This window comes from Meriones unguiculatus, chromosome 11 (genome assembly GCF_030254825.1).
Source record: "Meriones unguiculatus strain TT.TT164.6M chromosome 11, Bangor_MerUng_6.1, whole genome shotgun sequence".
NCBI classification, from domain to species: domain Eukaryota; kingdom Metazoa; phylum Chordata; class Mammalia; order Rodentia; family Muridae; genus Meriones; species Meriones unguiculatus.
Window position 1 is genome coordinate 12,764,512 of NC_083359.1, and position 13,928 is coordinate 12,778,439.

Genomic DNA, 13,928 nt, shown 5'->3' on the forward strand with positions numbered 1-13,928 from the left:
CTTCTAAAAGTTTTACAAATTTATTTCCAATTTGAATTCATTTTCTTCCCTTCCTTCTGTTTTTGCCTTTCTTTAGTGTTATTTTCAGATTTGATTTTACTTTATTGCTGCTTTGATTTACCTAATTGCCCTGGCTAGGACTTCTGGAAGTATACTGAGAAGGGGGGAAATGTTGAAATAGTCACCTCCGCGTGTTTCCTGACATTGCAAGAAGAAATGGACTTAAGTTTTCACATGAAGAACAGAGAAGCAATCATCAGTTTTTATTTGTCCCATGTTTTGGACATAGCCACCCAATTACAGCAGCGGGTCTGTGTGCATAGGATTGTGGGATTGCCAGTGCCTGGATGATCAAAGCAAGACTTTCAGCAGGAGAAGAACAACTGGAAGTGATGAGATGGACTTGAGGGCAGGGCTCCCATCCGGTGGGATGCATTTGGCGTGGACATTGATGCCATCAAAGACGGTCGTATTCATATCACAGGCATTTTCAGTTGCACAGCCTTTCCCATACAGCAAAAAAGTAGAAGTTGCCACTGCTAAAAGAAAGTGAGGCAGTTAGTTCTGTCTCTCATTTCCCTCCTCACTCAAGTCCTCTCGGGAAAAGAGACTTGCCCAGAGTAACCTCTCTCTCTCTGGGTGGTAACATGAAAATAGCTCCATGCATAGGCTGGGCCTCTGTTTAAGGCACACACCAACACAGGGGTCAGAGCTCCTTCATTACACTCGAGGAACTTAATTCAGGAAGGACGCCAGCTGAAGGACATCCAGTGTTTGGCTACATTTTTAATTGTATCTGGGCTCCTTCCTAGCTTACCTGTGGACAATAGGGGGAAATGTAGATCCCCCCCCCCAGCTAAAATGCTTCCAAGACTGCTGAGTTGCACGGGAGAGCAATACTGTGGAAGCATGTCTGTGCTTCCCGTGGACAACGGAAGTAGAAAGCTGTCCTGCTAGGGACGGACTCAATCCCACTCTGCACCCTGTGTGGCATCCCATTGTCCTTCCCCTTCTCACCTAGACCCTCCTTCAAGATTCCTCCTAATAGGAGGCCAGACTTGCCTCCAGTTAATCAAGTTCTCAGCTCCACAACCATATCTCACATGGGGTTCTGGGAAGAGTTGCCAATGCCTCCCTCTAGTCATATGGTTCACAGAGAAAAACCCCACAGTTGTTTTTCTAGTTCCCACCTGAATGACGTATGCACCCTGGACAACAAACACATAGTCCTTCTCACTCAGGAAAAAGCATAAAACTTTTTACTAAAGTCACAGTGACACTGTGAAAAACTCAAGTGCTTAACTATGTGACATCCAGAAGTAGTCACCTCCTGTGTTGCCATTGAGCCAAAGTAACGTTCCAGGGCCTCACAGCAAGGCAGGTGCAAGCCCTTGTATTTCTTTCCCTTAACCTCAACACCCTCCCTTCAACTGCCATCAAAAGGCCCCTCCAGATCTTGGAGAGAGAAAGAAATGCTTGGGCCTATAGAGCCCTTTGCTCTGTGAGAAACCCACTTTCTGCCAGGGCTCCCTGCCCCCAACTCACTCCACCTATTGGCAGAGTGGCTTTCTGTAGGGCCCACTCGTGTTGAGTCAGGACTGTATCAGGATAGATGTGGAGACAAGGGGCCTTTAGCATTAGGTGATGAGAAAAATGGGATGCAGGTAATGGACACGTGAATCATGACAGAACATGGAGCTAATCGCTTTCCTAGCTTTGATTCTGTCTTGGATTTGTTGTTGTTTTGGTTTGCTTGCTTGGTGTGTGTGTGTGTGTGTGTGTGTGTGTGTGTGTGTGTGTGTGTGTGTGTTTTGTCTGTGCCTATGCATATAGTTGACAAAGAAAGTATAACATTTAATCTAAATCTCCACAGCTACAGAATAGCTACTCTAACTGTATAGAAGCTCATGGATATATATAATCTTTGGGTCTGCCTGTTCTCACTTTATGATGTTCTTTTTATTTGTTAGTTCTTTACAATAAATTTTTAACTTTAAAAATGAAAAAATACCAAATAGGAGCAGAAATGACATATCATTTCTGAGTTTAGACAATTAAAATCTATAGCTCCCCTTATCAGTCTGCTCCCCTCTGTCTCATCACTAATGTTGAGGGAAGTCAGCTGATACAGCATGAGGCTGCTTCATGACGAGGATTTGAAATCATGAGTGAAGTAGAAAGCAGGCCCTGTAACTGAAGGACCACAGACCCCGCTGACACACAGCCCTGGGAGACACCCTGAGCCAGAACCAATGTCAGTGCTGTGCTCAGATTCTAGACTGCAGAGACTGGGTATAATGAAAGAATGCTATTTTCAGCTGCTAAGCTTTGGATACACAGAAGCAAGTGGCAGATACACTAAATCCTTGACAAACATCTGCATCTTAAACTAACAAACAAAAAGAAAACGGAGAAAACAAGAGTATGTACATCAAAACATTTGAGGAAATAGCTCATACCTGTGCCGGTAACCTCCACACACTTCTTCTCATTTCCTGTGCACACTATGGTAGCATTTACTTTGCATGATTTGCCTTTCTCACTGTAGCAGGCAGCACACCGAACACCATTGGGTTCTGAAGATGGTGAAGGCACTGAGTAGAGAGAAAAAGTTTTCTTCTTGGGAAAAGGCAGAAGAAATGGCTGAGAACATGTCTGTCCACCGCTCATCTGACACCGACTTTTCCCATGATTCTACCAAAAAGCATTGTGACTGGAATGAGCTGGGCAGAGGAACAGGAGAAAGGCGCTGTTGTGGGAGCGCAGTGCAGGATCTCACAGCAATTCAATGCTGTCCTCACCTTCATCCTTTACTCTGGAGAAAAACGTCTAGATAATGGGAGAGGAGATAATCTGCTTCCTAAATGATGCTGTTCATATGATGAGGAATGAGCCAGGTGTGGTCCACACTCACTCACACACACACACACACACATACACACACACACACACACACACACACACACCCCTGTGCTCCCAACTACTCCTACTTTGGAAGCTGAGGCAGAAGGATTAATCCTAGTAATACAATCAACAATACAAAAATCCAAGATGAGGAAGAATAAAGGTGAGGACAGTCTCTCAACTGGAGGAGCAGAGCAAAGCGTTTAAACCTACAGAGTCATTGAACCCAGTTAGAGACTAGACCTGGGACCAATCGCTGCTGCCCAGCTGTCTCTCAGTCTCTCCGCATAGTCAAGTCTATACACGCATACCCCAAGAGAGGTATCCAACCCAGACCTTACAAATCAAAGCTTCAAGCAAAGGCAAGGATCACTGCTGCAGCCCATCGGCGAGAGATGGCCTCATGGAAAGGCAGAGGAGAGAGCAGGGAGGCACAGACACAGCTGTACTCACCTGTTATGTTCTCTTTGTTGCACTGCTCTGTCGTGCAGCAACGGTTCTTATATCTAAATATCCGATGATCCCCCAGCGTTGCTGAGAATTCCAGGTTACTACATGTGTCTGCATCGCTAGTACACCCTTTTTGATTAAGCATTAGGTCTGTAAAAGTAGCTGCAGAAAATTGAAGCACGGAGTAAATTTTCCTCCTGAGCTAGTGGTACATAATCTGTTCCCCCATTCCCTCCGCCTTGAGTATTGCACTTCTCCAGGGTCCCTCTGCAATGGTCTCCTGAGAACTAACCAACAGAGGGACCATTTGTTACAGGGAGCTGGGGGTAGGCTACTGGCTTAGCAGGTGTGATGATCCCCAACAGTGTAAAAGTAAGACTGGAGTCACTCCCAAAGTGCCATCATCATGTAGCATCTAAGGCCTCTATCAAGTACAAACTCCATCTCCACCATTTCCCAGAACCCCCTGCTCCCAGTCTCATCCTGGAAAGGAGACAAGGATAAACTGGATGCTCAGGGAAGGAGGGTTGGCTTACATGGTGTTTCAAATTGCATCATTCGACTGAAGCAGCCTTTAGTGGCTGTACAAGAAGTTGTAGGCACAATACAAGATTCCAACATGCATACAGAGACTTCACAGGTGTAATTCTCTGAGGAGAAAGTGTAAAACATTTAAAAGGTAATCCCAGAGCCTTGTGGTTGATGTTTCCTAGGAGTCAAGAACCCACGAGGAGCAGGACAGACCGCTGGTTACCTCCTCCAAGGCATTTGAAGGCTCCCTTCCCCCTTCCCACCTTTAGGGGAAAGGAAGCCTTGTTTATTCTTACCCACAGAGCTGACAGCTAAGATGGCAAAGACAAAGACTAGGAGGAGGCTCTTCAGGATGGAGGACCAGGCCATGGTGACTCCAGTGAACACTGCATGAGATACAAATGAGGACAAGCAGGTCAGAGTAACGGGGCTCAGACCTGTAATTGAGCAACCCACACACTGCACTGTTTTGTTTGTCTACGTTTTCATTCATTCACTCACTCATTAGTTCTTTCACTCATTCTTTCTGAAAGCCAAAATATATTAAACACCAGCTTTATGTGTCTGACATGGCCATTGGGAAGGATTCAAAACTGGAAAAGAAACCACATCCTCTATCAAGGCATGAGGTATGGAGAGGGGCTCTCCTCCCATGGCAAGAACTTTCACTCAAGAGGAATTCTTCCTGCATAGGTCCTGAAGGCACTAGATCTCCTTCAACAGTTGAAATGACTGAGTCAAGAAATGACTCCTTTGGAGAGCAGGTTGGAGGCTCTCTGTAGCTAGAAAGTTCTGGGCCATGGTGCTCGAGATCAATCAGACCCTATGCTAAGGACATGAGTTCACCACTTCCAAAGTCACCTTCCCCCCCCCTAACAGCTGGCCTCCATCACCAGGTCTCACAGCCCACAGTGGAAATGCTCACCAAGAGTGTTCCTGTTCTTCTGAAAGAGAAGGAGAGGAAGGCCAGTGATCTCACCAGAGAAGAAGAGAAGGGAATGCTTTCTCTGCCCTCATTGTCACTGACTTTTATAGCCCAGAGGACCATTGCCTGGCAATTAAGACACTGTAAAGAGCATCTTGACATGAAGCCAAGTGCACTAACCTGCACTGATATCAGGAAAGAGAAAGAGATGCTGCGAGAACAACACTTCCTGACCTCTGGCTGATGGGAATGGGAAGAAGGTTATGATGGTCCTGGATCTCCACTGAGCTACAGAAGAGACTTTAGGCAACTCAGAAGTTATAGAGTCAGAGGATTGTGGCCCACAGCATGTGGCTACCTTTCCCCACTTTTTCTCAATGCAAATTCTCAGCATTCCCTCTCACAGACTTCATTCTTCCTACTAGAACCAGACCCCAGTTCCCACCGGCATCTCTGCTAGAAACGAACTGGGTATGTTCCTCCACAACATATTCTTTGTCATTCTTCCTGGTTTTATGCCCAACTCTTGCTAACGCTATTTGTAAGGAAAATGGAGAAATAAACAAGAAAAAAATCACAATCCATCTGTCCTTCTGTGACTGTCCAGATCTTAATCACATTTTCTCAAAATCTGGGACTGCATGGCAAGCATGAGGATCAGGGAGAACCCACCTAGGAACCCATTATGTTGAGTGTTTAGAAATTCTGGGGCTACAAAAAAAAAGGACAGAATGGCTATCCAGACTTCCTGAGGCTGGGGTGTGGAAGTATGGGAAGGAACGTTTTGACAGACACAGACCAACTGAGCCTTGGCTGGAACCTCTGCAAAGACATGGAACCTCAGTGAAGGAGAGAGCTGAGCTTTGTCCTTGGTGACTGGTCAAGAGTGTTGTCCACCATGTCCAAGAAAGAAACAGAGAGATGGAGGCATAACACAAATGTCCAAGAGCAATGAGGACACTGGCAAGGCGTCAGACATTACACTGGCCTAACACATGGCCAGCAAGAACCACAGTGAGCAGAGGTTCATGTTCTCCAGGCTTTCAGATACCGGGGAAGATGACCTCCAATCAAATATATCCACTGATCACCACAGATAGGTGTCCACTCAGGCTGTGGAATACACCTCGCCCTTCTCAGCAAACTCCCAGATTAAGACTACTCAAATAACCTGACCTCCAAAAGCCCTGGCTGGCTAACATGATCTTACATGATCACCCACAGATCCTCTCCCTCCACCTGTGTAGTGGGCTTTGGGGAAGCTTGATCTCTGTCCCACACAGCTGTAGCCAGTGTTGTGTTGGCTGATGCCACGCCAAGGACCCTGTCTACCTCCCCCACCTGGTCAGCCGACTCCTCTTCCTACATCTAGCCCAACCATCAAGGAGGGTCGATAGTCCAGCATTTTCTCATTTAAACTGTTTGTCTGCATGTGGCCAGTCCTATAAACATCAGATCATTCATCTGGGAGCTCAGGCTTTCTGTGCATTCACCAGCAGAACATTTGAAACACTTCAGCAAAACTTGGGGAGGGGGTGGGCGGGGAAAGGAGAATGAGTATGACATAATGGTGCACACTTTTAATCTCAGCTCAGGAGGCAGAGGCAGGGGAATTGCTGTGAGTTCCAGACAAACCTGGTTTACATGAAGACTTCCAAGCACCAGGGCTACATAATGCCCTATCTAAGAGAGAAAGAGAAAGGAGGAAGAAGACGAGGAGGGAAAGAGAATGAAGAGAGAGAAAGAGAGAGAGAGAAACTTCCGTAAAGGAATAATTGTTTCTACTGGTGATTCCTGGGCTTTCAATCTCAACATGTACTCTTTGTTCAGGAGCTAGAACTTCACAGAACTCAACCCACCATTTATACAGCTACCAGGCCCCAAACAGTAAAGAGGGGATGTCCCAAAGCCAACTCAAGTTCTGGTTTCAGCTAAATCCACCAAGAGGAGCAAATGATGCAGAATCATCCCACGGCTTCATCTCCAGAAATGCTGGCACGTTCACTTTAACATGAAGGTTTTATGAGCCTTCCTGTACTTACTGACACGCCCTTGTATCGGGAAATAGGCTAGAGCGCTCCCGCTCTTCCTCAATTACAGGTTCTGGCCCAAGGGTGGTGTCTGAATTTTGAACTTTCAGACCTACTGACCCTCCCTGATCTGTGGACAGGGCATATTCCCCAGCCCACAGGTGTTCTCCTCTTCCCTGGGGGGCTGTTAGCCACCAGCCCATGAAGGCAGGAGGATCAGAAGGCAAGGTGCAGGGCTTGGAAGGCTGCGAGCATGTCGGAAATGACCTCTGGGAACCACTTCAGGGAAAGAGTTCAACTTCATTCTGGGAGAACAAAGACTATATAGCCCTTGGGGAGTGGGGGCAGGGGGGGGATCCCAGGAGAGGTGAACATAATTGGTTGGAACCACTTCAAGGATGCTTTATTTGCATATGACTGGGAACACAGTACCTAATTATCCTATAGGCTCAGGGAGGGGAGAGCTAGCAGGGAACTGTGCCAAAGGCCATGTATCAGACATGGTTAGGGCAATCTATGCCTAACGATAAAGGCAAGCAGAGAGTAGGAGGCCCTGCTGGGGAGAGGGGGGTCCTCCATCTAGTACCAAGCTCAGAAAGGCTATCTGGACTGGGAGGATTTCAACCTCAGAGAGCAAGACAGAGCCTCAGAGAAACCAGACCTGCTGATCCTGGATGTCACACCGGCAGCCTCTGGGAACACAGGATCAGACTGTATGTTGTGTGTCGTCCTACCATGGAGCATTGTTGTGGCAGTGCTCTCAAAGTCATGTGTAGGTCAACTAGAAGATTTAAAGGAACACTGGCTTTCTGAAAGAGAATTCTGGATAACCCACAATGTGGCATCAAGAAACCCAGGCTAACTCACAAGGTCCTGACGAACTGTGATTCCATGTCACGAACAGCAGAGCTCAAACATGACTGTCTTGGAGAAGCTGACAGTTAAGGCCTCGTCAGAGACCTTAACTGGACATTTTCAAGCCTGAGAGGCACTTTCTCATACCAATGGTGAGTGTGAATCTGAAAAAAAAAAAAAAAAAATCACATGAGCTCACCATCCAAACAGCAGAACTCACAATGCCAAGTTTATCAAGAGATCCCGAAACTGTTCGGCATCCCCATAAGCAACCACGGTGAGAGCATTGTGTAAACGGTGAAAGAGCCATAGTCTCTTATGTTCTCTAGAGACACATCCACGGTTTTAAAAAGAGGGCTGGGGAGAGGCAGGTTGCATCGCTGACAAAAAGACAGGGCTCTGAGGCAGCAGCAGGAGAAGTCCTCAGGGCTCCACACACCTCAGTGTCATCTCAAAGGCCATAGCAGAGACCTGACTGACTTGGCAGAACCCAGCAAGGAAACTCTAAACTCTGTCCACACTAAGAAACTACACTGAGATGCCATCATCACATCCTAGTCAGAATGCCGGGCATCAGAAGAACAAATAATAAGTAATGGGCAGTATATGGGCCTAGGAATCCTTCTGGAGTGCTTGGGGGAATATAAACTAGTGAAGCCACTGTGGAAATCAAGGCAGGTAGTCCTGAAAAAGTAAAAATAGACCTATCAAAGGCCCTAGCTATGGAGCACCTTTGGGACTCTGAGTTAAGGTTTCACGGAGATATCTACATTTCAATGCTCATCGCAGCACTATGGCTAAGTCATAGAAACAACCCAGATTTCCCAAAACAGAAGAAAAAAAAAAGAAAATGTGGCTGGAATTTTTTCAGTCATCAAGAAGAGTCAAATTATCTGCAAGAAAAATGGATGTTACTGGAAATGATTACATCCAATGAGATATCCGCCTCAGAAAGACAAATACCACACATTTTTCTTCCATTGTGGGCCGTAGATTTTATAGATGCATAAAACCATATATGTACAGTCAACATGAAAGAAGAAGAGAAAGGACGTGGAGGGACAAAGGGGTAGTGTGGTATGGAGGGAATGCTGGGACTCCGTCACACACTTGCATGGAAATGGCCTTATGTGACCCTGTAAAAGAAAATAAAACAGATCCAATTACTCAAATCTGTTGAGGATGAAGCTGTGCACTCAAATGGGCACCATGCTTTACATCTTTAACCCAGTACAGGAGAGTGAAGAGGAAGGACCACCACAAATTTGTGGCCAGTCTAAGCTATACAGCAAGTACCAAGGCTGGCAGGATTATATAGGAAAAACCCAGCCTCATAATAAAACTCCCTTCAAAAACGGTGACCATAAGATCTGGGAAAGTCCAGTCTCTTTGGTTGTGCCTTAGTTGTCACTCTGGAATTGTTTAACATAGCTCCAACATATAAGACAGGCATATCCAAGAATTGGCGTTGGTGGTATAGCTCTGGACTTAACAGGAGGTTGTGAGCTAACCTTTGGCTCTTCCGTTGATGCCGTACTTTTCCAGAACTCCTTTTGAGAACTCTGGCTTTTCTTTGAAGCTGGTCCAGGCTAGCCACCTGGGACATCGAAGTATTAGTTTGCAAAGGCTGCAACAAGCACACACTACAGAGGGGTGGCAGAAAGAACGGAATTTATGGTCTCATGATCCCAGAAGCTGGAGCTCAGAGACCTAACATTGAGTGGTTCCGTAACACCTGGCCGGTTTTTAGTTAAATGGTAGAACTTGCGTTAACCATGAATACTATTTGAGGACTCGTACCTGTGTCAGCATCACGCTGAGCTCTATAACGAGCTGGGCAAAGAGGAAATGCTGGAGCATTTCGGTCTAAAGCTACCGTAGTAACCTTGAACTTGAGAATTTGGCTGCCAACGTGAACTCCGGGCTGTGGTTCTGAACTGTATGCATTGGATGGCTAGAACATGATCCAAAACATCGAGAGATGACATGAACTTCTGATTCTTGTGATTCCACCTGAAGTCATTTTCTGGAAGCTAACATGCCATTGACCCCATTGCTCCTGCACATTTGAGCCCTGCCTCTGTTTCTCTAATTTTTTTTTTTCCTGACCGTGTTAGACATCATTGGAATTGCACATGCAACCGGAGAGGGCTCATAAGATTGTGTAGAACAAAAACTCCAGCCAGCTGAGATATGGAATCTATTCCAGGCACATGTCGGATGTTCTCCTGAGGAGCCAAAGGACAGCAAGCACATTGTCACTTGTCACATGGTCCTGACTACAACAGCCTCAGGAGCTTCAGGGCATTTTCATGATTAAGCAGTAGGAATTGAAGATGAAGTTTGTGGCTTTCAAAATCATTTGCATATTGCCTCGTTGAACCTGTTTTTATAGTGGGCTCTTAGCTTTGGTGGAACCAGCCTCATTACTTTGCTACGTACTAAAGCAATTTCATGCACATCTAGTGGAGACCTCTGACAGAGTTGGCAGGTCTCTATATGGGAGGACTTAAATGAATTTCTGATTGTGAAGAAAATACAATGTCCCACTGTTTAAATTGCTGCTTCAAATACCCATGAGGCAGAAGGAATTTCCTGACCGTGTACAGGGAGCAGGGAGGAAGAAGTTGTTGGGTTATAAGGAAATGGGTCCAAAGTCAGATGGCATCATCCACTAGATGAAGAGACATTATGTCTTCTTGTAGTTCTGATTAACGTCAGTGTTCAAAATGTCCCAAAGACATTGCTGGACAGGAGCGTCTGGAAGAATAAGGATCCTAGTTAGTGTGAGAGATAACAATGATCACTTGTGTTGCCTGTGGCCTTTCTCCATTTAAGGTTTTGCTCTCTGGAAGGGCAGATGGGAAGTGCACATTGGCTGTCTGAGGGGAGACAGGCTACTGCTGGAGAGTCTGGGTTCTGACAATGAACTTAATTTTTATATTAAAAAAAAACTAAATAGGGCTGGCAAGACGGTTCATGGGATAAAAGTCACACAAGCCTGACAACTTGATTTCTATCGCCAGAGCCCATATGGAAAAGCCAGATATGGTGATGTGCATCTATAAATCCAGCACTCCAAAGGCAAGATGGGAGACAGGAGACAAGAGAGTCACCCAGAACCTCTTGGGCCAGCTACAGGAGAACTCAGCATCAAAAATAAGAGGGACCCTGACCCAACATGGTAGAAAGGAAGAACCAGCTTTAAAAAGCTTCCCTCTGACCTCTGACCTGTCCTTAGTCAGTATTTTAATGCTGTTAAGAGACGACATTTAATTGGGGCCTGTTTACAGTTTCAGAGCGTGACAGGAAAGATGAGAACAGGAAGGCAGACATGATGCTGGACAAGTAGCTGAGAGTTCTGTATTTGGACCCACAGGCAGCTGGAAGAGAGAGACACTAGACCTGGCTTGGACTTTTGAAGCTTCAAAGTTCACACTCAGTGACACTCTTCCTTCAGCAAGGCCATACCTCCTAATCCTTCTCAAATAGTGCCACTCTCTGATGACAAACATATGAGCCTAGGAAAGCCGCCCTTACTCACACTACCACAGAACTCTACACAAGCATCATGCCACCCACGAGCTCACATGAACACACATCCAATAATAATTTTTTGTTTTGTTTTTAAGACTTAGATCTTGGCTGGATAGTGCGGAACATCCTATAGCATCTTCAATATATGCAAAGATATTTTATAATCACAAATTCTGAGAAGGCTGTTTCTCATAAACACATATCTAAACATATCTAAGCATTTCAGAAAGCGTTGGAAATTCTGCCTGACTCCAATCCAAAGCTGATTTCAATTTTTTCTATGAAACTGGTCACCAACTCAAACAGTGATCTTTTTTTTTAACTCAAGCATTCTAATAAAGTACAGTCAACAACTAATGTCTTTTTTTTATTTTTTTATTATTATTTTTTTATCAGTTACATTTTATTAACTCTGTATCCCAGCCGTGTCCCGATCCCTCATTCCCTCCCAGTCCCTCCCTCAACAACTGATGTCTTAAGAGCTACACTTCCATGAATGATGCTAGAAAATATTAAAAGTATCATTTCTGTAATTATGTCTCTTTGGGAGCGGGAAACTTGATGTGTACGAAGAAAGCACCACATTCATAACCTACAGTAGTCTCAGATCTAAGCTGATGTGTTTTAGGCAGCATTTGTTAGGGTCGTGGGGCATGACAGCGGAAGCAGAGCACATATGGGTTCAGATCCAAGGTGGCGATGCCGATGCGGGATCCAACACAGACAAGTGCTCCTACAAACAGATTTTTGACTTTTGAGTTATTTCAGATTTTGAGTAGCTTTTTTGTTGTTGTATAATGAGAAGTCTTTACCGTGGCCAATACAGCTTGTTGGTTGGTTGGTTGGTTTTTACAACCCTCACATTCAGTTACACAACTCCATTGGGGTCATGACTGACAGCCTAGGAGGCTGTGGTTTAGACTGATTTCCAGCCTCCCGCCAGGGATGCCCATCGAGAGCAGGCCCGTTAAACCCTCTTTCCTGCCTGTTCAAGGTAGGAAGGGGTAACAAGATCTACATACCATGAAAGCCAGAGTCAGCTGTCAAAAATGGCCTGGTTAATAGGCTATACACCCTAAACAGGTGCTTCACCATGGTAGAAAAATAGAACCACCAGGTCTATGCTGTACAGATAGCCTAACCTGCTTGAGATCGCTCATGTACCTAAAGACACAGCGCAGGAATGAAGGGCTTAGATGAAACTGATATGTACACTGAAGGGGAAAAGAACATGTTGTATCTGTTGTGGACATTTTGGTTTGTGAAATGTAAACATGTTCTTGTTCTAATGTGATGACCTCTGCCTGGATATTCGGCCTTACCAGGCCACAGAGTAAGAGGATACAGGCAGTCCTATGAGACTTGCTAAGCTAAGGTCAGATGGCAGGGGACGACAGCTCCCACTTTCAGTGGACTAGGGTAAAGGGATAGGGGGATGAGGGAGGGGGCTACGATCGGGATATAAAATTAATAAATATATATATATATCATCATCCCAAGTGGGGGATTTTAGTTTGTCCATACCTGTTAATTGTCTCGTGCAGAGCATGGTCTTTGCCAACCATGCAAAGAATTAGTTAAATGAATTCTGAGGACTCTGAGGGGTATAACTATGACAGTGCAGCGGCTTGAAGGAGAGGGAGGAGGACTGCTTGCTACACTTGCTGTTTTGCTGGCTTGTTTTACTGGTTTGCTGGTTTGCTGGTCACCTGAACTTCTGGATTTCCTGACAATGGACATTGGTATTGCCCCCAAAAGAATCCTATGACCCTACCAAGCAGAAAGAAATAAAGAGGGCTACATCCCCTTTCCCTTACAACCTTCTTTTCCCCCTACCTGGGGTTGGGGCGGGGGTTGTAAGGGAGGTATAAGCTTTAAGAAACCATTAAATAAAGTAGCATTTGAAAAACTAATGCATGCATACTTCATTCACAAACAGTATGATTGACATCCTGTGAGAGTAGTTAGAAAGATACTTATTTGTATGCTAAAATCACATTGGCCCACAGAGGGGTGAAAGTGAAGAGGGAGTCCACAGGCCTCCAGCCATTTCCCCTAAACCACCCTTGTGGCCCTCATACACCCTCATACAGCCCACTGCTTAGGACAGTCCCTAGCACTCTGTCCCAGAATTCTTCTGGAAGTAGGCAGGCTTTCCCCGAGAGCTGGAGAGCTTATGGGCCTGTAGTGGACAGGAAGGCTGCCATATGTTGATTCTTGGACGAAAGTGGTGCCTTTTGAGCTGGAGTGCAAGCTCGCATTCCTCGGCATGATGGTGGATGCTGAGGGAGGGGCACATCTGTCTCCTTTGCATCTGCATTTCTGCATGCCGCCTCTCACTCCCAAGATGCAATACAACGCCCCACCTGATCCAGTCACGCCATAGATTCAAAGCCCTTGACAAAGTTCTTAAGGATGGACTCCGTTGCCTCAACCTCCTGTCCTCAGAAGGCTTCCAAGAACAACTTAGTCTATAGCCCTGGATATGGGTGGGGTCAAGCAGCAGTCTGGCATGGGCAGAAACCGTATTCCATGAACCCTGCTGATGTTTTTTTATAGGTATGGCTAGTAATGTTTAGTAACAGCCCTGTAATTATTATGGCGGCATTATCTAACCCGTTATCACAATCAATAAAAGACTTTAGAATAGCCTTATCTTAGGGCAAGGCAGATATTAACCCTCTAAATACCTTTCC

The 13,928-nt window shown here is 45.5% G+C and overlaps 1 protein-coding gene across 1 annotated transcript; it reads right to left on the reverse strand.

The window, feature by feature from the left end:
* Positions 1-351: 351 nt before the first annotated feature.
* On the reverse strand, positions 352-4,254 carry LOC132646456 (protein RoBo-1-like). Its single transcript, XM_060365013.1, has 5 exons — positions 4,182-4,254; positions 3,891-4,004; positions 3,358-3,516; positions 2,460-2,594; positions 352-536 (listed from the first exon to the last, which is right to left on the reverse strand). The coding sequence occupies exons 1-5, from the start codon at positions 4,252-4,254 to the stop codon at positions 352-354; spliced, it is 666 nt and encodes a 221-aa protein (XP_060220996.1).
* Between the last annotated feature and the right edge of the window lie 9,674 nt (positions 4,255-13,928).

What these genes read in the sequence shown, in the direction of transcription:
- LOC132646456 (XM_060365013.1), bottom strand. Translation starts at nt 4,254, where the DNA reads ATGGCCTGGTCCTCCATCCTGAAGAGCCTCCTCCTAGTCTTTGTCTTT. An exon ending in GATGCAATTTGAAACACCAT is followed by an intron (nt 3,517 to 3,890) that starts GTAAGCCAACCC and finishes AATTTTCTGCAG; the next exon opens with CTACTTTTACAGACCTAATG. An exon ending in TGTGGAGGTTACCGGCACAG is followed by an intron (nt 537 to 2,459) that starts GTATGAGCTATT and finishes TTCTTTTAGCAG; the next exon opens with TGGCAACTTCTACTTTTTTG.